The 27,465-nt window shown below is 41.0% G+C and overlaps 1 protein-coding gene across 1 annotated transcript in view; it reads right to left on the bottom strand.

Annotated features, from left to right (window-relative positions):
• The window catches only part of CNTROB (centrobin, centriole duplication and spindle assembly protein), a 1,846,056-nt gene that overhangs the window by 1,165,862 nt on the left and 652,729 nt on the right, over window positions 1-27,465 (bottom strand). The window contains exon 8 of the mRNA XM_044077286.1: window positions 25,219-25,455. Coding sequence (XP_043933221.1) covers window positions 25,219-25,455 — 237 coding nt within the window. The remainder of the gene's footprint in view (window positions 1-25,218; window positions 25,456-27,465) is intronic.

Raw genomic sequence — 27,465 nt, forward strand, 5'->3', positions numbered from 1 at the left:
AACAATGAAGGTACTGAAAATGCAACAGCCTTTTTCAGCAACATGTATATATAATTTTCTTGAAGTAAATTGCTTACTTTACAGTATGCAGAGAGATCGTAAATGCAATGTGAAAAATCTTATGAGTGCTTTTTACGCTAGTGATGTTAAAGAAAGAAAGTACTTTTCCTTGCCTGAAATGTATCTGAGGTTTATACTGTAACAATATGAAGGCTAGTATAAGCAGCATAATGTTGTGAATTTGGGAGAATGTAGAAGGGTACAGATCACATGTGCATATTAAATTACAACAGTGGAGGTATATACAAATGTTCTTGGTTTGTGCAGACTCTTTCTGAGTAAGCAGACTAGAAAATGGAAAGTATTGAGTGGTGCAGTGGTTAACGTGGTCACCTCACGGCAAAAGGTTCTCCGGTTCGATTCTTGGTTGGGATGTCTTCTGGGCAGAGACTACATGTCCTCCCTGCGTTCGCATGAGTTTCCTCCAGGTACTCCAGTTTCCTCACACATTCCAAAGACATGCATCTGGAGCATTTCTCTCTGGGCCTCCTCTGAAAATAGGCCCTGTCTTAGTTAGACTTTCCTGGTCAACAAATGTTAAATAAATAAATACATAAAATGTAAAATGATAGTTAACCAGCATTTGAAAAGGGTTATTTCACACATTTATAAAACTACAAACTGAGGTTCATCATACTGATCACTGCTGCAGTAGCCGTAGCAATATGGTTATATCTTGCCAAGGATATTATGGACAGCAACTTACAAAGCTTCTGTGCTCCTTCCAGATATCCAAAACTGTCAAGCAGCTCGAGCTGAGCTGACTAAAAGACATGTATGGGTGTAAAGCCCTTCCGAACTTTACTGTCACTGAACAGTACACTCCTCTGAGGCTTTTGAGGATCAACAATAGTCTTCTGCTTTCCTTTCCTGGGCAGACAAGCTCTTTTTGGGGAAAAAAAATTTCCATTTTATTAAAATTACGTTTTATTACTTTCCTCTTCATAAAAGTTATTTTACAGATAGAAGTGTTTTGTTCTAAAATAATGTATCAAGAGTGTAATGTACTTTTAAAAGGAGTGCTTGCTTTTATTGTCAGTTTAAAAGAAATGTTAACTAAAAGGAAGTTATGTACTCACCATAACGTTCTGAGTAGTTCTACTTCATTTGTCTTCAACCTATGGGTACTGGATCCGTATCGCATCCGAGCCGGCAAATTCCCTAGCATCTGCTCTGAGCTCCAAGCTCCTCACCTTACCCATAATACACCTCCACTACCTTCCAACCCCCAGATTGAGTTTGCTGCCACATACTGAGAACCCGACCTGAAAGAGTACCTTATGACCAAAAACTGCAGCCAAACAGGCTGTCATATGATAAGGCCAGGTGGAAGGAGGGAGGGACGGTTGAAGACAAATGAAATAGAACTACTCAAATGGAACATTAAGGTGAGTACATAATTTCTTTATCTGAAGTAGTTCATTTGGTCTTCAACCTGTGGGACAGAATCCCCAGCTACTAAACTCCTGGGTGGCCCTCATGGAAGGATATTCTGGAGCACCACGGAACCAAAGGATGCTCTCCTTCTAGACGTCAAATCCAAATGGTAGTGAGAGATAAAGGTATGAGATGAGGACCAAGTAGCTGCAGAACAAATATCCAATGAGACTCTAGGCCAAAAGGCCGCAAAAGTAGCCACTGACTTAGTGGAATGAGCTTTCACTTGACCTGGAGGAGACAAACCTTTATCCTTACAGACCTGAAGGATGCACAAGGAAATCCACCTAGCAATAGTGACCTTGGAGATATGTTTACCCAAAAAGGGTTTAGAGAAGGACACAAACAACTGATCAGATTTACGAAAGGTTTTAGTCCTGTGTAAATAAAATCGTAACTGTCTATGAACAACCAACAAGTGGAGTCTGTATTCCATTTTGTTAGCAAAATTTGGAAAGAAAACAGGTAAGTTAATGGTCTGACTGATGTTAACTTGTGATGCAACCTTGGGAAGAAAGGACAGATTGGTCCGAAGTGAAAACCCTACTTTATGGAAAATCATATATGGAACTTTAACAGACAAAGATTGTAGTTCTGAAACCCTTTTAGCAGAGGTGATAGTAACCAGAAATGCAGTTTTCCAAGACAAAAATTTAAGATCTGTGGTTGCAGCAGGTTCAAATGGCGGAGCGACCAAAGCTTGAAGAACCATAGTAAGGTCCCATGGGGGAACAGGATCCTTGACTGGGGGGCGTAATAGGAAAGTACCTTTAATAAAGGCTTTACACAGTCTGGAAGAGGCCAAACAGGCAGAATTCTCACCCACGTGAAAATGAGAGATGGTAGCTAATTGAACTTTGATAGTAGAAGAGCTGGATCCTTGTTGAAAAATATTGGTTAGGAAGTCGAGAATGGCAGAAATAGGACCCATGAAAGTATCTAAACTCCTTTGCGAAGCCCAAAAGGGAAAACGTTTCCATTTGCTGTGGTAAATCTTCCTGGTGGAAGACTTATGAGCTGCCACCAGAATAGACCTGACTGAAGAGGATAATCCAGGAGTCCTAGCAATCAGGGGAACTGGAGCAGCCAAGCAGTGAGCTTCAAACTGTCCAGGCTCGGATGAGGAACCCCTGAGGGGTGTGAAATAAGATCTTGAATGGGATCCAAGATCCAAGGTGGAGCCAGAAGATGAGACCAAAGGAAGGGAAACCATACCTGGAGAGGCCAAAATGGGGCAATGAGGATTACTTTGCTTCCCAGTCGACAAGCTTTCTGTAGGAACCTCGGAATAAGAGGTACTGGAGGGTAAGCATACAGAAGACCGCAAGGCCAAGCATGGACTAGAGCATCTCTGGGGGACTCCCCCGACTGGGGGTTTAGAGTGAAGAACTCGCTGAACTTCGTGTTGGAAGAAGATGCGAGGAGATCGCAGCAAGGCCGACCCCACTCCAGAAAAATCTGCTCTGCTACTGAATGATTCAGAGGCCACTCGTTAGGCATCAGTATAGTCCAACCTAACCTGTCTATTAGGATGTTGGACCATCACGGAATGTGTGTTGCTATGAGAAAGTGACCGGTCGAGATCGCCCATTCCCAAACTCTCATGGCCTCGTGACAAAGGGGGTAAGATCTGGTCCCTCCCTGTTTGTTGACATACCAGACCACTGACATGTTGTCAGATTGAATTGCAATGGTTCCCAGAGGAAGAAAGGCATGAAGGGCCTGCAACAGCAATAGGACCGACCTCATCTCCAGAACGTTTATATGCAAAATGGTCTCGACAGGGGACCACAGGCCTTGGACTGTCCTGCGCAAACAATGCCCCCCCCCACCCAAGTTGGAAGGCATCCGTGGTCACTGTGGCTTGGACAGGGGCTGGAACAAATGGTAGCCCCCTCCAAGATTTCCGGAGAGTACATCCACCACAGAAGGGACGACCTGCAGACTCGATTGAGGTGTATTGGATACGATAATGGAAGATTCAACAGGGACCATTGCACTGCTAGAGTCCACTGTAGTACTCGCATGTGTAACCAGGCACAAGGAAGAAGTGTTATGGTCGCTGCCATAGAACCAAGGGTCTTCTACACCAATTCTGCTGTGGGAAGATGAGAACGGTAGATCAGGGAAACATGCATCCTCAGGTTTCGCACTCTCTCCGAGGTCAGGAAGATTTTGGACTGTAGGGTGTCTATCCGTGCCCCAATGTAGTCGATCACCTGGACAGGATTTAGAAGTGATTTGGATGCATTGACTGTGATCCCCAAGTGAAGTGCAAGCTTTAAGAAATAATCCCTGGTTTGAGAAAGGAGACGCCTGGTGGAGAAGTGAGGAGCCAATCGTCCAGGTATGGGTAGACCTGAATCCTCTAAAGCCTCAGGTAAGCTGCTACTACTGCCATCACTTTGTTGAACACCCTGGAGGTTGTGGTAAGACCAAAGGGTAGGGCTTGAAATTGGTAATGATGGACTCCTAGCTGGAAGCGGAGAAACCTCCTGGAGCTTTTGTGCATCTTTATGTGATAGTAGGCATCCTGGAGGTCTAACGAGCACATCCAGTCACTCTATTGCTGGTACGGCATGATGGTCTGTAATGTGACCATCCAGAATTTTTCTTTGACAACTGACAGTTTCAGGGTAGATAGCTCCAGAATGGCCCTCAAGTCCCCCATTTTCTTTGGCACCAAAAAGAACCTGGAGCAGATGCCTGATCTGGACTGAACCGGGGGGATGGGTTAGATGGCTCATTTCTCTAGCAGCTTGGAGATTTCTAGTGCTGATGCCTCCCTTTGTGTGTGTGGTACATCCAGGAGGTTTGGGAGGAACCACAAAGTGGATAGAGTATCCTCTGAATATGATCTGAAGCACCCAGTTGTGTGATGTTACGGACTCCCATGCTGCCAGGTGCAATGACAAATCAACCCCCGACTACCTCCAGAGTAGAGCAGTCAGGCAACCCCTCAGGGTTGCTGTCCGGGCCTGTCTGAGAATGGTTCTCGACACCCAAAATTCCTCGGACCCCCTCTGCCTCTGGGCCGGCATCTATCCTGTCCCCCTCTGCCTCTGGGGAAAGAAGAGCCCCGAGTGTCCCAGGAATACTGTGACTTCTGGAACCAAATCTTCTTTTGCCCTCTCTGATTCCGGGGAAAAGGGATCTTTGAGGGCTCGAGAAGCGGATTCTGACAGCATAGTGTCTTTCCGTTTTTCTCACTCTGGACCAAAATCTCTTTAACAGTCTTACCAAAAAAAGTAGTGCCATCATAAGGGGTGTTGGCAAAAGACGCCTTGAAAGGTTCCCGAAAACTGACACAGTCTGAGCCAGGCATTACACCTCATGGACATGCCAGACCCAGCCACCCTAGCCACTGCTTTAGTAGCATGTGAAAGGAGTCTCATGGACATACTGGAGACTGCTTTAAAGTGGCCATCCTCACAGAGAATGCATCTCTGTCCTCCTGCGACATGGACTTAGGGGGAGACTCAGTCAGTTCCTTGACCAGGTCGCGCTGTTGTCTTGTAACGTGGACCAGGTAGTTCAGCGCCCTGATGGAAAAAGTTGCTGATGCATAAACCCGCTTCCCTAAGCGGTCCATCATTAAAGACTCTCGGTTGGGGGGATAAAGCAAGGAACTCTCAAGATCTTGTCTGGAAGTTTCGGGATTGGTTCCATGGTGTCCGGCTCCTTCCAGGCCCGCGAGGTGACCAGGTCCACCAGGGGATCTGCGGGAGGGGACACCCAGGAAGTAGATGGGTCCATGCTGAAAGCCTCCAGAAACACGGATTCGTCAGAAAATGGTTTGGGGGCGGACCAACCTCCTCGCTGGTGCAGGATTTCCATGATGTCTCCAAAGGAGACATACTTGGGAGGTGATCTGGGGGAACCGTCCCCATCATCCAAATCTGTGTCCTCAGTGAGGGACTCCGGGGAGTCCAAGTGCCTCCTCTTACATGTATGCTTGTGAGGCACGTCTCCGGTGGGGTTCTCTGGGGGGAACTCGTAAGCTACTTGTTCCTCAGGGGGAACTGCCTGGGGCTTCTCGAGCACGGGCTATCCCTCTGGTAAAATTATGGAATTCATAGACAGAACCAAGGGAGTCGGGGCTGACTCTGAGGAAACAGTCAAGGGTCTCGATCCAGTGGAGAAAACCCTTTCTACCACAAAAGCCGAGGGAGAATGAGCCTCCTGGGGCACCATTAAGAAAACTGCTCTCCCCGGATCTGATGCGAGAATCGGAGCTGGGCCCAAAGTGGACAGAGCTCCGAGGGGGGGAACTTGGCCAGACAAAGTTGGAGCTGATGGAAAAAGTTCAGTTTCCTCTGATCTGACACCAAGGCTCTGGCTCAGAGAGAAACTCGGATCGGAACTGGTCTGATCTGACACACTGCCGGCGTCGAGGAGACAGGTACCATCGGCGCCACCCCCCTGACTTTACCACAAGACAAACAATTATTTACTTTTTCAGTAATTTCTGACATCGGCTGAGGCAAGAAAAGGTCCCCAACGGGGTACTTAGCTTTTTTGATGACTTCGGATCGAAGAATACAGGAGCTGACCGACCGGCACTTGCAAACTGCTTCTGCTTCGGGCACCGCGTGGCAAGAAAGACTGAAGATGGCGTCGGCTGATGCTTATGTACTCCTGCCGCTCTGACGTCGGAGAGAAATGCGACATCAGCCGACGTCGGACCCAGACTTTGGAATCCGTCCGACCGAGGGCTGCCTGAGGCAGGACAACCCATATGTTATGACTGCAGTTGCATTCTTGAAGAACATTTGGTGTAAAGAAAGGAAGCGAGCTCTCCCCTCCAGAAGGAGAGGGGGCTGGCAATACTCCCATCTGGATCTGAGTACGAATGAACCTCCTCATCATTTTATCCATGTCAACTTCAGATAAGCTTCGGGTGGATCTCGACGAGGCCATGGACTTGGAGCTGGTGAGTCGAGGAACTGAGGTCCTAGATGGTGGTCGTGGCTCTTCTGGCTCCAGGGAAAATCTCAGTGATCGGAGCCAAGGGGAGTCACGGATCCTAGCCTGACTTTTGGCGGGAGTAGAAGAAAGGTCAGGGGATCTCTTACGTTTTTCTCTATGCTCTCTCTCCTTCTCTCTGCTTCTTCTGCGCTCCACTTCCACAGGCTTAGAAACAGGAGGTTGAGTCCCAGCCTGGGAGGGAGGAGAAACAAGGGCAAGAGAGGAAGGAGAGGCGGCCACAGCAGCCATTGTGACCGAAGCAGTGGAAGAGGCAGCCGCCTCGATAGTGGGTAGAAGGGCTTTCAGGGAAAGCTTAACCCACCTATCTTTAATAGTGCGTGGATTAAAACGCGTGCAAATGGAACAGTCTGTACTGAAATGTGCTACACCCAAGCACATAACGCAGTGTATGTGGCCATTGGCTGGTGACAATTTATGGCCACACTCCATGCACCTCTTAAATACTGGCTTGGAGTCAGCCATGTCTCTACAGAATAAACACACACAACTAGAGAAGGAAAAAGAAGAAAAAATAAACTATTTCCTACTCTTATCCACTTGCCACATACTCAGAGGCACACAGAACACTGAGGGGGGAGGAGAAGTAAGACACCAACTAGCTAATACTGAAAACTACTGAAATACTGCTGAAAAAGCCCTAACCATGACGCACCAGCGAGGGGAGGAGGAGAAGGAAGCTACACTAACAGCTATACTCAAACAACTATGACAAGAATGGCTTACTTTACCAAAAAATCCAACTCACTAACTCGGAGTTCAGGATCACGATGCTTCAGTTAAGCCGCGGCAAACGAGATCTGGGGGTTGGAAGGTAGTGGAGATGTATTATGGGTAAGGGGAGGAGCTTGCAGCTCAGAGTAGATGCTAGTGAATTTGCCGGATCAGATCCAATACGGATCCAGTACCCACAGGTTGAAGACCAAATGAAGTAAACTACTTCATATCTGAAAACATATTTTCTGTAGAGAAATTGTGTTTATTTTTCCTTGGCAGTTTTGTCATAGTACTTAAAAGAGTGATTTAATGTGTTTTTTTTTCTGTCAAAAAAAAAATTTTAACTTTTGTGGACTAGTAGTCTTAATGGCATTTGTTGCTCATCTTCCCCAGGAAAGTGACACCATTTTTGGCTTGAGCATGGAACTGACTACCAGGTTCCATGGTTGATCTTTCTTCCAGCTATAAAAATAAAAAGTTAAGCAAACACCCTTTGCCACCACAGCGGGCTAGCAATTTGCCACAGCCTCAGGTGGGTGACTCTGCTGTGGCCATTTGTTCATTTCATCTGGCCAGTCTTCTTTTTAACCTGGATCTTTTCTGGTCTAGCACCAACAGTCTCTATGGGACTGGGGTTAGCCACATCCTCTGCAGCTGCTGCAGAACCCTCAGTGGGCAAGGGAAATCACTCGTCAGTCCTCACAGAGGTTAAGGGAAAGTTTCCCTGTTGGCTAGAGTGCTGTGCCCATCCCTGTGGAAGCAGCTGCTGCTGTTAGAACCATGGTTGGCCCCATTTTTCCTGCCAAAAAGAAACAGAAAAATGCATGTATCTACTCTTCCTCAAATTTCTTTAGACAGGAGTAGTTTACCGAATGCAGCTCATGATTTAATTCAAGCTATTAATCCATCTTGTAAAGTAGTTTCTGGTAAAAGTGGGATTCCTCTTTTCATAGAGATTCAAAAATCTGAATCGGATTCAGACTCAAGAGGAGATCTCAGTTTCTGATTCGCCCTGTGGGGTTTCTTTGTCTCTAAGACAATTGTTAGAATGTGATCCTGTTTTCAGTGGGAGAACACGGAGGTTGAGTTTTTACAGATGGATTTTCCATATCCCACATCTGATTCTTCTGTTCTATCTGCTTTAGAGGATGTGTGCGCTTAGTCAGCCAGTTGCCCTTAAAAAGGCAGATAGTATGTACAAAATTCCTCATTCTTAAATTTTTGTACACTATTCCCAGTCCTGACCCACCAGCTATAGCTTTAGTCGATTCCACTGCTGCCAAGCACTTAGCTAATTCTAGTCATACTCTTTCTGATAAGAATGGCAAAAATATTAATAAAGTACGGGGAAAATGAACACTTCTACAACTCTGGTTTTCAGAATTTTTAATTGTCAGATTCATATGTTACAGTTGGTTCTGAAAAATTGTGAAGGTATGAGGAATGTTTTGTCTGTAGTTTCTTCTTGTAAGGAAAGATCCATTTTAAATAAGTTTCAAATGTTGCACAGGTCACGGCACATTCTTGGCAATATGTGTATGACTCTGTTGATACTTCTTCCAGGGCTATGGTCACTGGTACTGTTTTAAGGAAGTTTGCATGGTTGTATTCTCAGAACCTTCCAGATGATGTTAAAAATGAGATTTTAAATTCTCCTTTGGGTAGAGATTTACTGTTTGGCCCCTCTGCTGCAGAGGTGATAAACTGTGATAATGGGCCTTATAATTCCCATTATTAAGTACAATGCCCCTTTCGGCATGTACCTCGCAAAGCATATGCAGCAGCTGGAGAGACCACAGAGGTTCCTCGCCCAGAGAATACAGGGTCTCAAACATCAACCATATGCAGATAGGCTAAAAGCCCTATCCCTCTACTCAGTTTCATACAAACACCTCAGAGGTGACCTCTGTCTGGCATACAAGGTGATCACAGACCCCACCTTGATGGGACTGTTGCATATCCGCAAGTGAAGCTTCACTTGAGTAACTCGCACATGTGGCCTCAACCTGGTCTTTGATATCAACAGGACTTGTTGGCTAAACAGATTTGTGTCCCAGAGCCTCCCCCATCTATGGACTAGACTCCCTCTCCAAGTCAAGCAGAGTACCTCTTTGCCCCTTTTTAAGCACAAACTGGATGGGAAACAGAAAATATACCCCTGGGATTCCACCCATGTCCCTGCTGGACAGGGGCATCAGATGCTGATTTGTCTAAACATGGGCTAAACTCTTGGCTAGGCTTATAAGGGCCTCAGGGCCAATAGCCTAGTAAACTCTTATGATCTTATGAAAGGGGCAAGATAATCAAGGGAATCTCTAATTTGTTAGCCCTCCTTTTCCAAATTGTCTAGGAACAGTATTCAGGTAAATACTGAAGGAATGGCAAGGGAGTTTCAAAATGATGTCTGATGACTACACAAGTGACATTGTGACCCACTTCTACCTGTGCCACCTTTTTTATTCCAGAAAGTCCGAATTTCCATACTTCTCTTTGACAACAGAATACTTCAGACAAATGGGTTCTGAATATCATTTGTAGGGTTTACAGGTGTAATGGGAGGAAATTCCGTCTTTCCAGGAGGTCACTCCTCATCCTCCAGATCAGACTCATTTTCATCTGTTCTTCATCACATGCTGTCCCTAGGACTGATAGAAACAGATCCTCCTAACCAAGCGGGGAAGGGTTTTTCTTTAAAGGTGTTCCTAGTGCCAAATAAAGAAAATGCCTGGAAACCAGTTCTGGATTTTTCTTTCCTAAACCTGTTTGTGATAGTGACCTAAATTCAAAATGTCACTTCACAACCTGTTACCTCTTCTTCCTCTTTCTAGTTTCCTGGTAACACACTTGTATAATGCTTATCATTATATGCATACAGTTTTGAAATATTTCTTAATGTTTTGTATGTCTGAATCACGTTATTGGTTCTCTTCCTCAACACTTGGACTACCAAACTGCACCAAAGTGTTCAAAAAGGCCCTTTTTCTAGTTAGTTCATTGCAGGTTGCAGGCTATCCACATTTTTCCATATTTAGATAACCTGATTACCTTTCCAGACTCTTTTTCAAAGTTTCAGGAATCTCTCTCTCTCTTGGTTGAGATCTCTCTTAAACAAGCTGGGATTCCAAGGGAACAGTCAAAAGCCTTTCTTCACTCCCTCATACAGGATTGTGTTCCTGGGATGTCAACTAGACACCTTAGTTCAAAGAGCTTTTCTTCCACAAGAAAAACAGATCAGTTTCTAAGGTTTTCCACTCAGACTTCAGTCTCTCCGAGGGAATACCGCAGGATGTTCTGTCTCATGGCATCTATGATTTTCATGACACTCCTGCCAAGACTCCACAAAGTACAGTGGTATTTAAAATCTCTTTAGTCTCATCATCAACACCATTTATATCTCTTTAAATCCCAATGCTGGGGTTTGTCATAAGAAAAATCTTTTGGTGGAGACAACAGATATTCTTAAATCCAGGTTTCCCCCTCTCCCTCCCTGTTCTAAAGCAGAAAATCACCACTGATGCTTCAGACTTTGCTTTGGGGAGCAGTTTCAGGAGGGATAAAAGTGTAGTGGTGTGGAACACCAAGGACAGGCACATAAATATCCAGGAGATGCTTGCCCTGATAAAGGCACTCAACTCAATGAACCATCTTTGTATCTTGAGACCTCTTTAAAGCGGTTTCAGCCAATACCACAGAGTCATGTGGCACATCAACAAGCAAGGGGGAACCAGGTCATACCCCCTTTGCAAACTAGCAATGTTAGCTTGGGATGTAGCCTCACAGCACAGTCTCACTCTACAGGCATCATACATTCCTTCAGAGCAAAACTGTGTGGAAGACAAGCTGAGCAGGACCAGGGCAGACTCTCAGAAATGGAAACTAAATCGGAGGACTTCCAAAATTTTATCAATCTGTGGGGAGTTCCTCAAGTAGCCCTTTCTGCCTCATTTTTGAGCAACCAACTGGCAAACTTCTGATGTAAGACTCTATGCAAGGAGGTCTGGAACACAAGTGCATTTCCTTTTCTTTGAACAGGAATGTTCCTGTATGCTTTTCAACTAATATCCAGGGTACTTCTGAAGATTCAGAAGGAATGCTCCATGACCATTGAGGTGACTCTCTTCTGGCCCAGGCAACCACGGTTCTCCCTTTTTTTGGAAATGGCCAGTGGCAATTACCACAGAATAGGAGTGTTTGATACACTCCAATATTAATCATTTTCAACTATCTTCCTGGATGATAGGGTCCTTAATTCCATTTAGACACCTGTTTACCAAGGATAAGCAGCAGGTATTAATGGAGGTAAGAAAGCCTGCTACTAGAAAATTATACATTAGCAAATAGAAAAGGTTTTCTATTTGGTGCCAACAACATAACGAACACCTACTCAGGGCTGGTTATTCACGGGTTTTACAATATTTCTATCCTATGGTCTTTCTTATTCCTCTAGTAAGGCTCATTTATTGGCCATTTCAGCATGTCTGCCCATAGATCCTCATCTTTCAAGGCAGTCGTATATCAAAATGTTTTTGAAACAAGTTTTCTGCAATGGGCCACCAAATAAACCAGTGGTCCTCCTTGAGATCTTAATTAACATCTCTGCTTAACATACAAGGCCATGTCAAACCCAGAGCTGTTGTACATGCTACACTTAAAGAAATCCCAATCCCTCAGAGCTACACGCTCCAGGGATCTAAACCTTGTCATCACAATAAACAAAACATGCTGGAGGGATAGATTCCTGACCCAGAGACTCCCCAGACTCTGGAATAGATTGCCCATACATGTCAAGCAGAGTGCCTCTTTGGACCTCTTCAAGAGGAACCTTGACGATTGGATGGGAGAAAGGAAATTCACCCCAAGAGATCATGTCAGTCGCCCTGCTAGACAGGGGTCCAGGAAAGTAAATAATGTGGGAAGAAACAGCCAGGGAATTGTTATGGCTAGGCTTGTATAGGCCCTAGAGCTGATAGCCTAGTACCAACCTATGAACCTGTGTTATAGAAATTAACACTTACCTCATCTGAACCAGCTAATTTTGCTGAGTTGAGGTTCTTAACAAGGAAAACAGTTTTACTTGTTGCTCTGACCTCTGCAAGAATGGTATCAGAGTTGCAAGCTCTTATAGTGAGTCAACCCTACCTCTTTTTCCATGGGGACATGGTTTGTTTGAGAACTAATCCTTCTTTTAAGCCCAAAGTGGTATCCAAGTTTACTTTAAGCCAAACTATCCATCTCCCTGTTTTCTTTACTTAATCTAAAAATGAGGGAGGAAGGATACTCCATACACTGGATGTCTAAAGACAATTTAGGTACTATCTTGACAGAACAATCTTTCCAATCTTTGGATCAATTGCACATTTCTTGTAAAGGTAAGAACAGACAATCTGTGTCAAAACAGACGATTTCTAAGTGGTTGTCTAAGGCTATTAACTTTTGTTATACTCACATGACAAAACAGTTCTAGGCAGGTTCAAGACCCACTCAACCAGGACCTTTGCTTTAACTATGGCTTTTTGGAAAGGGTTGAATTCTAGAAATATTCTAGAAGTTGCTACTTGGTCATCTGTACATACTTTTACAAAGCACTATAAGCTCGATTCCTGCTCTAGGTCCAGATCAAATTTTGCTAGGTCCATTCTCCAGGGGTTCCTGGACTCTTCTCTTTCCACTTCCCAATTACAGTTAGCTAAGATAGTCTGCCCATACAGCAAAGGCTACTGCAGCAGTGCTCAATATGATGAACATAGCACAGTTGTGTAAGTTTAACTTAACAGGGCAGTAGATGTTTGACTGATCACTGCTGCAGTAGCCACCCTCCTCCCCCTTGTTTTTTGGTGCATTTTTATGCCAGTGTGTGGACATTTATGTTTTGTTGTTCCCTTTGCAGCCTCCCTCTTTCTCCTGGCAGGAAAGATCTGAAGGGCTTCACTCCCAAACTTGAGCTGCTTGACAGTTTGGGCGTGTGGAAGTTGCTCTGAAGCTTTGGAAGCTGGCTGGCCACTATATCCTTGGCAGGATATAACCCATATAGCTAAGACTACTGCTACAGCGATCACTTGAACATCTACTGTTATGGTAAGTTGAAGTTACACAAATGTACTTTTTTTCTCCACCAGTAAATATCAGCAGTTGAAGATTGTCCATCTACAGGTGTAAGCAATTAATCAGGACATGAATCAACCATGAAGTCTAATTACTTTCATGAAAAACACTATAATTAGCACTTAAAGGGGAACAGACATACAGCGCAGTGAAAATAAATGAAGTCCAACACATGGAAGGGAACACTTCTGCAAGTACACACATTCATAGCAACATTTAGCACTTCACTACAAAACATAACGGTGAACAATCTAGTTTATTCATTTAAGGGTAGCCAGTGCACTTTTCCCTGAGACTGAAAATCACTTCCAAACAAAAAACACAAGCCTTCCGAACTTTGTTGCACAGTTGTTAGACATACATATGAACTTCCATTGTTCCCTTGCAAATTGCTTTTACAGTCTCTCTTCCCGATCTTTTCTAACCTCATCCAGGCTATTGACCCTAGGGCCTTTATAAACCTAGCCATATTATACCCTTGCTCTCTTACTGACTAAGTTGTATGGTCTGTACTTGCAGTGTGATTCCATGATCAGCAGCGGCTACCCTTATCAAACAGGTACATAGTTGACAGATTCATTCTTGTAGTTATTGTGCAACATTTTATATGGCCCACTAATTATTCTTTTTTAACAGCTGCTTTTGTTCTAGATTCCACTAAATACTCCACCAGACCAGGTCGTTCACTTAGGATTCCCCTACCACTTTCTCCTTGCCTATACTCTGACATCAATCCCTTGTAGGAAAGGAAGTCGCTAGACTGCAGTTCAAATGGCTTCTTGACCTCATCTTACTCTATAACAGTTTCCCCTTAGATATTTGCTCCCAATACTGCAATTTCTTTTGTCAGTTTTCTCCAGTAAACTCTAGTCCTCTCTTGCTTATTTTCTGTACCCCTACTAACAGTCATCCCTATTGGCAAAATCCCCTTTTTCCATTCTCTTGTTCACTTAGTTCTATTTGCTACTTTATGTATATAATATTCTATATGGGTATTATTCTCCTTAAGGGTCTACATCCAAAATCCCACTTTCGCCTTATTTCTTAAACTCGCTTTGAATTATAACTTTCTGCTTGTGTTATGTATATGAGCCTTAACTGTGTAGCTCTAAAATATCCCTTTGAACCAGATAATCATAAACCACCTTTTCCTATTGGAAGGATTAGCTTATTCAACTTAACTTTCACCCTCAACCCCTCCCAGATAAATTCCTTCAATTCTTAATTATTGATAACTTCTCCTTGGGTTGATAAAAATATACCTAACCTGTACATAAAACTAAAGGGACTCGACATTTTCACTGCTTGTATCTTACTATCCATATCCATGAACAAGCCTTCCAGTTTCTCAGTTTTTTTTTTTTTTTAAGCCTCTTCCCATAAATGCTTCGGTGACATTACATAAGCCTTTTTAGTCTACAGTCCTAAACACTTCATCTTACTGTGTTCTCATAAATGTGGGTAATTCATCTTACTGTGTTCTCATAAATGTGGGTAATGCTGAATCAAATCATGTGTAGGTACATAATTTACAGCTGTAACCTTTGTTTTATCTTCATTAATTTGATATCCCAAAAAGACTTGAAAGTGTCTCAAAATGTTCCACAACACTGAGATGTCCTCGTCTGGATTTATCAGGTACAAAATTATATCTTCTGAAAATAAAGCCACCTTTTCCTGACTAATACAATTTTATCCTTGAATGCCCGAGTACCTTATTTTCATAGTCAATGGCTCTAAATATAAAGCAAATAAAGGGGAAAGAGGACACCCCTGAGTGGCTCCTCTGTTCAAACACAACTTATCAGAGAAGAGCTCTCCCATTTTAATTTGTTCCTCTGATCCTTCACATATCCCCCTAATTAACCTTATTATTGTATTAGTGAATGCACAAGCTTCTGTTGCCCTACTCAGAAAATCCCAGCTTACTATATCGAATGCTTTCTCTGCATAAAGACCCACCAACAATTGGGTGTACTTACAGTATACTTCTCTCTAGACTGTCGCGAAAGGAGATACTGCCAGCCCAGCTAGCTGGAACTTTGAAAATAATGATATGTCATTTGTGAATATCAACATACTTTATATAGAAGTGTAATGAAAGGAGATACTGCCAGCCCAGCTATCTGGAATTTTGTAAATAATTATATGTCATTTGTGAATATCAACATGATTCATATGCTTGTGTTACAAATGTATTAGAACTGTATGCCATATAAGATGGTTTGTACAAACATGTGCTTAAGAGATATTAAGTACTGAGCTAAAATGTAACCACAGCATCCCCTACTGGAAAAAGGACAGAAATGTGCACACACTATTGTAACTGTTTAGATGTACATATTTTAACAAAGGAAACTGGAACACAAGAGGTTAATTTCAGAAAAATAGCCGAAAATTTAAATTACGTTATGACCACGTAATAAAATGATGTTATCTTTCAGTTTCAGTGCAGTAACAAACACAATGTCTAGAACTAGAGGTTCTCTGTGCATTGTCTTGCAAGTGTTTTGTTGTTTTATGACTTCCAACAAGTACCAAGAGATTTGAGGAAAAACCCTTGTGTATGTATTTTCACAGGTAGATGCTAAATGCTACCAGCTGTATCAATGGTTGTTTATCACCCAGGATAGAGTCAGATGACAAGAAGTGATGTCATCTTGCAAGCTATCCCAGCAGTAATATTGGAGATATTAAATTTAAGAACCATCAGAGATGCTGAGTATTCTGTATTTTCTTTGACCTGACATCAGCTGTAAGAGCCATTCACCACATCTGCCTTGCTTACTCTGTATAGTCTGGGTAGAAATGAATGTAGCTAGTAAACCTGTGCCAGCCTTTCCCAGGGGTGTGTGTGTGTGTGTAACTCAAACCTCAGACAGTATGCGTTTCAGCTACTTGGGCAGGGACACAAAACACTGGTTGGACAGAGGGTGCTGGAGATCTTGGCTTGGCCACTCAGCTGACATATCAACTCTATGGCTGTTCCAGTGGGGAGTCCTACTGGGAATCTGGAGAAAGAGGGAGAAACCTGCCCCAAACTGACTGTAATCTCTGTGTGCTCTTAAGGAAAATTGCACTTGGTGCAGAGTGCTGCATCTGGAAATACTGCAAGTGCATTTGTCATCCTCCCAATATACGCCCCCCACTGGTGCTAGTGGTGAGGACTGAGGCTCCTTGATTATGCTTGCCAGTGGTGGGGCGTCACATAGACCATCACTGTTATATCAATGTTGTCAAATGTTTGCCTCCCCTTCACAAAACCACAGTGATCCACATCTATTAATTTTGGCACCACCTTTGCCTTTCTTTGAGCTAGTATAGACAAACATCAGATAATCATAGTATGGAACTGAAATGGCTCTGTATGAAGCTGTGTCTGGCAGGTCTTTACCATCCTTAGTAATACAGCCACCACAGCTTTCTTCCAAGATGTTGGTGCTTCCCCTCATTTTAAAATACAGTTAACTAGATCCTTATCACTTTTTCCCTCATAATTTCCCACCTTCCACAGTAACACCATCTGTTTCTGGAGACTTTCATGAAAACTGATTATACATCATCACTGTTTCTATCTCATCTTCACCTATCCTAATTGTTGACTTCATCTGCCTCTAACCTTGGCATAATTATTTCATCCAGAAAAATTTCCAGGTGTGCTCTTTCTTGATTTGCACACTTCTCTGCTTTATACAAATTTTCATAAAACTTGCAAAATTTCTCTAACACTTCTACAGGATCTCTGGTTAATTTTCTTGTTATAGGCTCACTAATTTTGGAAACAAACCTTTTTTCCTGCTGTTGTCCAAGTCATTGTCCTAAAAGTTTTTCTGCTATGGAAGTGTTATCAAAAAGAGTTGCTTACGAACAAGCTTTCTAAGCTCATGCATATCATCCAAATACTCCATTATTGTTTCTTTAGCTCTCTGCAGTTGCATGTCTTCTTGTTCCACGACACTTCATTTACTCTCCAATACTTTAACTTTTGTCAGCCACTCTAAATAATTCCCATAACTTCTTAATCCTCTCTCTCTCTCTTTAATTTCTACCATATGTTTAAACTCCATTTTCATTTTATCCCATTCACAAGGTATCACTTCTGAAGAAATTTCTGTTTTCCCTTTCCTTAAATTCCTCTTTTTTAACAGATAGGTGGGAAATAGCCATGGTCACATTTTTACTTTATTACTGTACTGTACATTTTTATTTTGGTTTTTATCACTGCATGATCTGAAATAGTTAGTGGATTGGTGCCAAAGCTTTCAAGTAAATGAACATGTTAATGTAAAATATATAGTATATGTATATATGATAATTTCTATTTGGTCTAGTTATTGTACTTTGGATAATAAGTAAACTCAGTAAGAGAAGAGATCCTACTAGTGAATTCATGTCTACCATACAAATATTTTCATAAATGTCTTCAGAAATCTCCCATTTTATTATATTTTCCTAATTCACCCTGTTACATCCTTCCTCACTATCCCAAATCAAGTTCCAGTCCCCACCTACAAGGAATATTCTGTGCTGAAAGTTGACTTCTCCCAAAACTGTCTTCAACTCCATAACAGCAGTTTTTATAGAATACAAATACATGACAGTGTAATCGTCCTTAATTGCCAATAAGCCCCTTACTACCACAACTCTACCATAAATCCTTTTTTCCTCTTCTATTACTAATGGAACCCTTCTAGCAATCAGTATTATTACTCGACTTTTCCTTTGTCCCAGATATCCTGATATCCGTCCCGAAATCCATTGTCAAATTCACATGTTCAGTTCTTTCCAAATGGGTTTCCTGCAACTGTTGTCTTACATGCACACAAAGTTTGACAGGCTGATTTTTTTATGCAGTTGTTTCTTCATCTCCATTTGAACTCATGCACATTTTCAAGACTTTGTTTTAATAAAATCTCTCAAACAAAAAACTAAACATCTTAGAACATCTCCATCCTCTATTAACTTAGAACAAACATGCAAAACTATGTACATCTTCAGAAAATAGAGTTTAACTCTGCTCCAAATCAACAAGTGCAACCACAGGTATGACCTAACCTCAAATTAATGCTGCACATGCTAAAGCGGGTCTACTTTACATCAACGAAATGCCACTTATCCAAAACCCATTTCACCAAGACAAAAACACAGACAGCACCAACACACAGACTCCAGGTAAGTAACCACTCAGCCATCCAAAACAAAGACGTAAACAGAAGTAAACCAAACCCACCCATGTGGGTGGCTGTGCCCCCCACACCCCCTAACTAAATATACCAACTCCGAGATTGCACTACCATGGGGGTAAGGGGCAAAGTTCAATAGGACAGCAGAGCAGTTACCTACGTGGAGTGCGCAGTTGGTGTTCTGGGACATCGGTTTCATCTCGGTTAAACGGGTTTCGGGTAAGTGGCATTTTGTTGATCTAAAGTAGACCTGCTAAATCGCATATTACAGCAAGTGTTCCCATGTACACCAATTGCTGTCTGTTCTTTTATCTCTATTCCCCTCCTCAGTGTCAAAACAGTGCATCTGGTTTCAGAAAAAAATAACTTTTAGCCCTAAGAAAAAGTGCTTTAGCTACCTTTACATAAAACAAAACTGTACACTGTTCTATTAAATGCATCAAAGTGTTAAGGCTATTAGGGAGGTTGCATCTTTTATTAATCTCCCATAATTTAAAACTATTTTTCACTAAACTGTTTGCCATTGTTGTTGTGTCTTTCGGCTTTTCCCGGTTAGGGGTCGCCACAGCGGAACTCCGGTCACCTAATGATTGGCAGTAGATTTTTACATGCCGAGTTGCCAGCCCTGACACACAACCTTCAACGAAGGTACACCCATTCACGTATGTCTCCACAGAGAAGACGCTTTAGCTAAGAATCGAACAGGATGTCTTACTGTGAGGCGACAACGCTACCGCAGCACCACCACCGCAGTTAAACTGTTTGCCATTGTACTTTTAAATATTGCATTTCCCTCATCAAAGAATGCTCAAAACTATCAAGACTAATTGCTTGCACATGCAGAATGCTTGTCTCCCTGTAAAAGTAGTCAACAATGAGAAAAAAACAGCTAATAACTTTGCAGATGTATGAAGGAATCTTTCTAAATTTCAGCACAACAGAATGTACAACTGCTTTCAGCTGCAGACTTCTGGACTCCCACTGAGTACACCTGCTAATGAAAAAAATCAAACTAATATCTTTGCAAATGCAAGAAACTTAGAATTTTTCATGACTTTTGTCTTATTTTTCAACTCAATTTGCTTAGAAAAGCATGTGTTTACAACTTAAGGACAAGAGCATTATTCTAGATATCTACCCTTGTCAAAATAAAATAAATGTTCTTCATTTATAACTAATATAATTAGTGTCTCCCATCTCAGCAGCCCAAGATCACAGCATGATGTCCACATTTTCTTCTTATAAAAGCCAATATTTCCAACAGCTGAAAGGTACTGGTTTACTTGAATATCTTTAAAGCATACAGCAGTACTGAAAAGAATCTCCCATTTAAATTAACAATATACAAAACTGCTTCACTATATAAGATACAGTTTCCATCACAAAATGCTTTATACAAATACTAAAAGTAACAAAAATTGTTTTATTTATTTATTTTTTCTTTAGTGTCCTGCTAAACATTAATGACAAAGTGAGGTATGTGCTTGACAGTCCACCCACAAGTTTAACTAAGTCAACAAAAATCCAGTCTTTTTGAGCCACTTTTTCTTGCAAAATCATATTTCACAAATTTGGCTAATGGTTTAGAACCCCCCATTTATTCACTAATTTCAGTGTTGCTGGTCGTCGTCTTGTTCATTTCTCATCATTAGACTCTGGTTCAAGTCTAAGATACTCCTGATTCTTCTAATCAACTCTGATGCTTTTTTTCTGTATTATGTCTCAAGCATTTTCCTTTGGAACACTGGAAAGGATTTTAGCGGTATATATAGGAGCTTTATTGTTGGAAAAAATGAGAAGCAGACTCCACTTCTGTTTGCTAACTCATTTTTTGTTGGATAAACTTTATTTCTTCTTTAGCCTGTTCTGCATCCAAAAATGTCTTTGATCCTCCAGGAAAAAAAATTCTGAAGAGAGGTGGATACAGCTGCTTGAATATCACACCTTCCTCTCAACATTCCCTGATTACTGGATTAATTTGTCCCTCTTCTGCCTGGTGTACAGTGAATAATCATTTTCCACAAACACGTGAAGGTCACCAAATTTTAATGCTTTTCCCTTTTGCCACAGTATTGTCAGATCAACTCTTTCTGCTAGTATGATTGCATCCTTACTATATATGTCTTTGCTACTTTCTCATGGCCAAGTTTGGTATGTATACCTGATGTGCCCTTTTGATTAACAAATCTTGCTATGGGATACCAGTCCAGTTACTTATTTGTGCTTTCATAAAATTAATAGTTTGGTCCTTCCAGTTTCTCTGGTACAACAAAAGAATCTCAGGTTTTGTGTGTGTGCTCTGTCTTCTACCAATACCAGTTTTTTGAAACAGCTCTTCCTGAACAGCCTCACACTCAGTCAACCTTTTCTTCATTTTAACCTCTGATTTTTGCAGTTTTATCAGTTCTTCTGAATGGTTAAAGCTTCTATTTTTTTCAGCCTTTTTTGAGTTGATATATTCCTTCAGTGTTTCATTTATTTTAATCACCTCCAAGTACACTGATTAATTTTTCCTGTAAAATTACTGGAAGCCCTCTCTTGTATCAAAGCTGAAGCTTGACCTGCTTTATGTTGAACAGCTGCAGAATGCTACCCAGCCAGTGTTTTCTCTTCACCTTTTCTAGATGATTTTCTTTCAGGTTCCTTAAATTTCTTCTTTCCTGGCATCCCCGTTGTGTATTTACTAGCCAGTAACTGAACTTTACCCAAGATGACTGGCTCTTATTTCTCATTTTCTGTTTTCACACTGTGAGAGCTGAAATGAAGCTGTTGATCAGTGTGCAGCCATTTTGGAAGTCGACAAACTATGACTGAGGAGTAATGCAGGCCACAGGACAGAAACTCACAAAAATAATGTAGAACCAGGGAAACACCACCCTGGATGACTGTCGGTTCTTTTCTTAGCAACAACTAGAAATCCTTAACAATTTGCTAATATATAATTTTCTAGTAACAGGTTTTCTTACCTCCATTAATGCCTGCTGCACATCCTAAGAAAAAAGGTGCCTTAAAGGTTTTAAAACCCTATCATCCAGGCCATTAAGTACAGTTGTTTACGAGTTTGGAATGTATGAAACCCTCCTGGCCTAGTGTGAATAAATCCTGTCTGTCATGAAGTTTGTAGTAACTGCCCTAATCATTTCCAGAAGAAGGGAGAAACACTGTTGCCTAGGCCAAAATGAAATCACAACAGTCTTTTGGGAGTCCTTCTGAATCTTCGGAAGTAATCTGGATATTAGAGGAAAAGAATATAGAAACATTCATGTCCAATGGAAAAGAAAAGGAATCTGTCTTCCACATCTTCTTGCACGGATTTCTGCATCTAAAATTTTCCAAACGATTGTTTAGAGTGGAGGCAAAGAGATCTATTTAAGGTATTCCCCACAGATGGATCAAATTTTGGACGACCCTTTGATTTGCCATCCATTTGTGAGGGTCTGTACTAGTCCTGCTCAGTTTCTCACAGAAAATCATATGCAACACCTGAAATATTGATCTACAGGAATATAACAATATGTATCCTTCATATCTACAGTCACTAGGAAACTCCAATGGGGAATAAGGGGTAACAAGTTGTGAAGTTAAAACATTTTGAACTTGGGCACCATCACTAACTGGTGCAGAAAGGAAAGGTCCAGAATTGGTTACCAAGAAGCTTCTTTCTTTAGTACTAGAAACATATTAGTTTACCAGAAGTTGGGTTTACTAAGGTAAGAGATCCTGGATCAGATCTGGGATGTTTGTATAAAATTGTATTTATTTATTTATATTTGTTAACCGGGTCTTGTCCAACTGGGTAGAAAAAAAAATGCTTTCAGGGGAGACCTGGGGAGAAAAACTCCACAACAAAAGGAACATTATTAAGGTACAAGCAGTAAACTTAGTTTAATTAGTACATTGCTAACAATATGTAAATAAGCTTAACAAAAATATAGCAAAATATAACAGAATACAATATAAACATGCATGTTTCAGGCATATAGCGATACTTTTTTTTTACAATATATATGAGGTACAGAAGCCATGTAGCTTTACAAGGTGAGTCACTTCTGAAAGACCAAAATTGGTCATGTAGTTTTTACAAGTTAGGTCATCTGAAGGAACAAAGATTAATAAAGATAAGACAGATAGTGGGATGGCCCTATGTGAGATGAGCACTATTTGGGCTAACATGTGTGAGATGAGTGGGAAAATATAGGAAGAATATTAGTTGGAAGCAAGATTAAAGGTTAAGGAATGGTATATAATCTAGCTGCATAACAATCTTTTACACTTGTTTTGAGGTTCAGTCTTTTGAATCTCTTCAGAAAACAAAGAACGTATTTTTCTTTTTTCCTGTCCAGTGTTACTCAGACAGAAGGAAAACATGTTTATTTTTGACAGAATTTCTATAAAAAAAAAAAAAAAAAAGACCCAGAATTGCCAGCAATAACCTCCACAGGGATGGACACAGCTTCCAAGCAAAGCAGAGAGGCATTCCCTGCTCCTTCTCCCAAGACTGACAAAAATGGCTCTCCTCTGTGCCAAAGGCCCACCCCACAAGCTCAGAGGGTGTGTCCAACAGTGCAGTCCATGGAGGATGCAGGGAATACACAACAGTGAGACCCAAGGAAAAAAGATGAGTGGTCTGAGGGAACAGCTTTGACCACAGCAGTCATCCTACTTGCAGCTGACCCATTTTATCAGCTTGCTGTGGTGGCAAAGACTTCTTAACAATCTTTTTCTTCTTGTGGCTGGAAGAAAGTAGAACCAAGGAAACCAGTAGGTTGTTCCATGGTTAAGATGAAAAAGGTAGCTGATTTCTGAGAAGTCAGTAAAACAGGTCTGTAAAAAAGGCATCTTTTCTTCCAATAAAACATAGTAAAAACATTTTACACTTTCCCCAGCCCCCGAAAATAAAATGACACCAGATGCTCATCATCCCCACTGTTGCAGTAATCTTTAGGTAATATAGGTTGTTTCTATGCCCAGGACGCAACAAGCAGCAGCTTTACAAAGCTCTAGCTCCTCCCATATCTTTACTCTGACTGTTGACTGGCCAGCCCCAAGGAGAGAATGAAAACTTCTACAGTACTTTCTTGCCTCCTAGAGAAGCATCTTATGGGCTCCACAGGAGCAGCAATCTGCTCAGAGTTTTGTTTCTGGCAGCTAAGTCCCTGTTGAGGAACACCTCCAAACAAGAATAGTTTCTATTTTATGAAAATATTATTTGATTTTATTTTGTGTCTAAAAGTAGTAATTCCCCTTTAAGAAACCAAGCCTTTTTTTATCAATATCTGAAGTTTCCTGTCAGGAATACTATTTTTTGCTACTTGTATTTAACTAATTGGGAATTATTTTTGTGGAAATATATTTACCTCTTATATAAACTAATTTTGCGTCTAAAATTTTTACTTCGGTGGGACAGGGATGCGTTTTTCTGCGTGTCACTTTTCTTTTTCTGTCAGTGTATTTAACGTTTTAAAAGGAAGGAAATTTAAGTGATGCTTGTGCTTTAACTTTGTGAAGGGGCTGGAATAAGAAGCAATTACAGTTATGACAATTTTGTGATAAGCTACAAATCCTGGTGACCAGAAGCCATTACAGGAGGACATCCCCCGTTAGGAAATACCTGCTGAAACAGAGTTTTTTACTGATTTTGTCAGAGAAAGGGCTTCTACTGATTCACAAGCCAAACTCTGTGAGAAAAATACCAACTCCTACTCTCTTGTGGAGGAATTTTCTTTTAATCAGACCAGTCAGGATGAATGGGGCATTTTTATGGGACCAAACAGATGTTCCTCCTAAACTAAAGCTATTTTCTGAATCAACTGTTTATAACTTGTCCCACATATTCAAACATGTTTTGATGGATATGATTATTCAGATACTATGTCTAAAGCCACTGCTACAATGTTGAAAAGATATGCCTAGGTACATTACCTTATCAGCAACCTTTTGGTTGTCTGAAATCTTAGATTCTGCTTTGGATATAGAGGTATTGTTTACCTCTTCTGCAATGCAGGTTCTCAAACAATTTAATAAAAGAGGAAAATTGATTTAGGCAGTGCTCATTTTTTTTTAATCAAGCATCTTTATTAGCATTTCAAAGATGGAAAATACTAGCATTTGTGCAGTCCCCATTTATGGCGCACTGCCTTATTGTTTTTGTTAGTCTTTAATGGCCAGCCAGTTATTTCCAGCTGACATTTTGTCTTAAGCCTTAAATTTTACTTAATATCTGGACTCAGCCCAACACTTTGGATTATGTACATTTTCATTGGTTCCATTGTATGTGATACAACACAAACCATTTTGTAAAGTTTCACACTGTATACCATTACATATATATGTGTGTGTGTGTGTGTGTGTGTGTGTGTGCATACACACACACACACATATATATATATATATATATACACACACACACACACACACACACACACACACACACACACACACACACACACACACATGTACATGGACACAAACATATATGTGGGTGGATTCCTAATGTTTTTTTTCTGTCAAATAAAAATTCTTGGAGCATATGGTGCAATGGCTTTAGTTATTTACTGTACACAGGACTACTACATTATTGTAACCACTCTACTTACTGTGATTTTGATATGTATTTTTATAGTCTGCCTTTTGTTTTTTTTTTCCCAACCAGTGCAGGGGATGAAAGTGGTTTCTGTAGATCAATCAATTACAAACTACCAAACCTAAGTGGCTAGGTATTATAAATCCTTACCCTTTCTTTCTCTAGTTGCCTTTGACTCTCCTGTTCCATAGTGGTGTACCTCATCTGCAGTTCTCTCTCTCGACACACCCAGGAGTCTCTTTGCTCCTCTACACTGACTCTCAGGCTCTCCAACTGCTTTTCTGCATGTTTCCGTGCTTGTTCGCTCTCATCAATTTTAATCTGCAGGCTTTGACTGCGATTCTTCTCTAATTCCAGGTTTCTCAGTAATCGACTGTTCTCCTGCTCCTGGGGCAGATAAAATACAAGTATTAAATGGTAGCGGACAAAGCTGTTACTAGGAGTGAAAGTACACTGACAGCTGTGCACTGGCACAGGACTGCTTGTGTTGTGCAGGATCACATCAACACTCTTAAATGAACAATGATCAAATTATAGAAAAGCAGAAGCATCTTCATTTCTTTCTGGTGACAGAGAGGCCAAACCTAGAGTATCACTTGGTGATGTTATTCTAACTGCCCTAAAACAGCTTGTTCAGAATAATACTTCTATAAGGGAAATCAAACAATTTAATGCATGTAGGTTCGAGTACCATATCCTGTTCAATGATCTGCCAACTAGGTGTAACATAACCTATTGTGACAGATATCATAAGGGGGTGTGTAGATTAGCAATCATAATCTTGGACACTGTTTAGTGAATCATGTGTTACATCACAATCACATTTTATTTTGAAAAAGAATACTGGCCAATTACATCAAAACTCTCATCTCTACTCATTTATACATCCCACCAGCAATTCTTAAAACCTTTTCAGAGAACATTGTTCCTTAGATAACAAGGGCAGACACCAAACCACAACCTGTGTAACATAGACATAGAGAGAAAAGGAAGTCTTTGCTAACTTCTGCATGAGTACTGTCCCTCAGTCGCAGACGATCAAAATACTGATTGGACTACAGCAACTGATCATTACTTGCATCCTGATGTCAATCTCTTCTGACAAGCTGAACATGCTACCACCACCACCACAACCAGAGCAGACCAAGTCTTTGGAAACACAACATCTCAGACAGGCTCCTATTTTTCATCCCTAATAATATAAAGTGTTATGTTAGATTGTCTCACTGATTCACTCTGTTCTCACCATCTGAGTGCAAACAAGTGCAAAAAGTATCCAGCAATTGGACAAGAAACATTCATACACATCTGAAGATGTTTAACTGAACACTCCTACATCACCTCAGATGCACTGACACGGTTGAATACTAGCCCTATTAAGACACAAAAAAAATCATAAGTATGTCCACTTGCTGATGAAATCCCTCATGCATCAGAATGATCTAGGTAGGAAAGACTAATACCAAACCACAACTTGTGTGACATACTCTTAAAAGTAAAGGGAAGCTGCTGTTATCTTCTGCATTAGTACTGTCCCTCAGCAGAACAGCCATAGATAAGGCTCCTGCTGTATGGAGCAACAGACAGCTTATTAACCCAAGTAAAGAATCACTACCATGTCCACTACCAACCTCGATCATCTCCAGATACGGCACATAAATTACAACAGCATAAGTTTAGATGTTCGACTCATTCCACTGTCAGTACCAGCCTGCACTACCAGTGCTGCTTTATGATCAGTAACACAAAGCACAACAGATGCTATTAATACTACACATCTCATCTTTCCTTCTCCATTTTTTCTACTTAGTACTCAAGTCCATTTAGTGTAACATCTATCATTCTGTCACACTATCTTTTCTTCACCACAATAATTCTCACGTTTCTCCAGTATTACAATTGCATCCCTTTTCATGCAGCTTTATATTCTTTTGTAGAAGTCTAATCAATTAATTCACCCTGCTATCCCTTGTTCTATCCAGCTTTAGCCTATATGGTCACAATTGTGCTTAGTAATGTTTCACAGCCACAAATGTATCACATTAGTATAATCAACCAACTTAGTAAGAATATTTTCAAATAGAAAGTTATTGTCAATGATTATCTTTCAAGAAAATTAGGATTATTTCCTAAGTAACCTTTCTGAATAATCTTTATTAGTTGTGCAATCATTTCAATCTAGAATAAATTAACTTCAATAATTTCAAACCCTAACCCAAGCTGAACACAAACAAAATGATGTGAATGTATAACTACCTTTTAATTCAGCATTATGTTGATGTGCTTATCACTGACACAGTAATACTGAATCATAAAACATAATCACCTTCTGTACATGTTCCAAGGTTACACCTCAAAAATGCATTTAACAGTGTTCTTGCAGGAAACAAACCTCCT

This window comes from Protopterus annectens, chromosome 7.part0 (genome assembly GCF_019279795.1).
Source record: "Protopterus annectens isolate FY-2018-M chromosome 7.part0, PAN1.0, whole genome shotgun sequence".
Classification (NCBI taxonomy): domain Eukaryota; kingdom Metazoa; phylum Chordata; order Ceratodontiformes; family Protopteridae; genus Protopterus; species Protopterus annectens.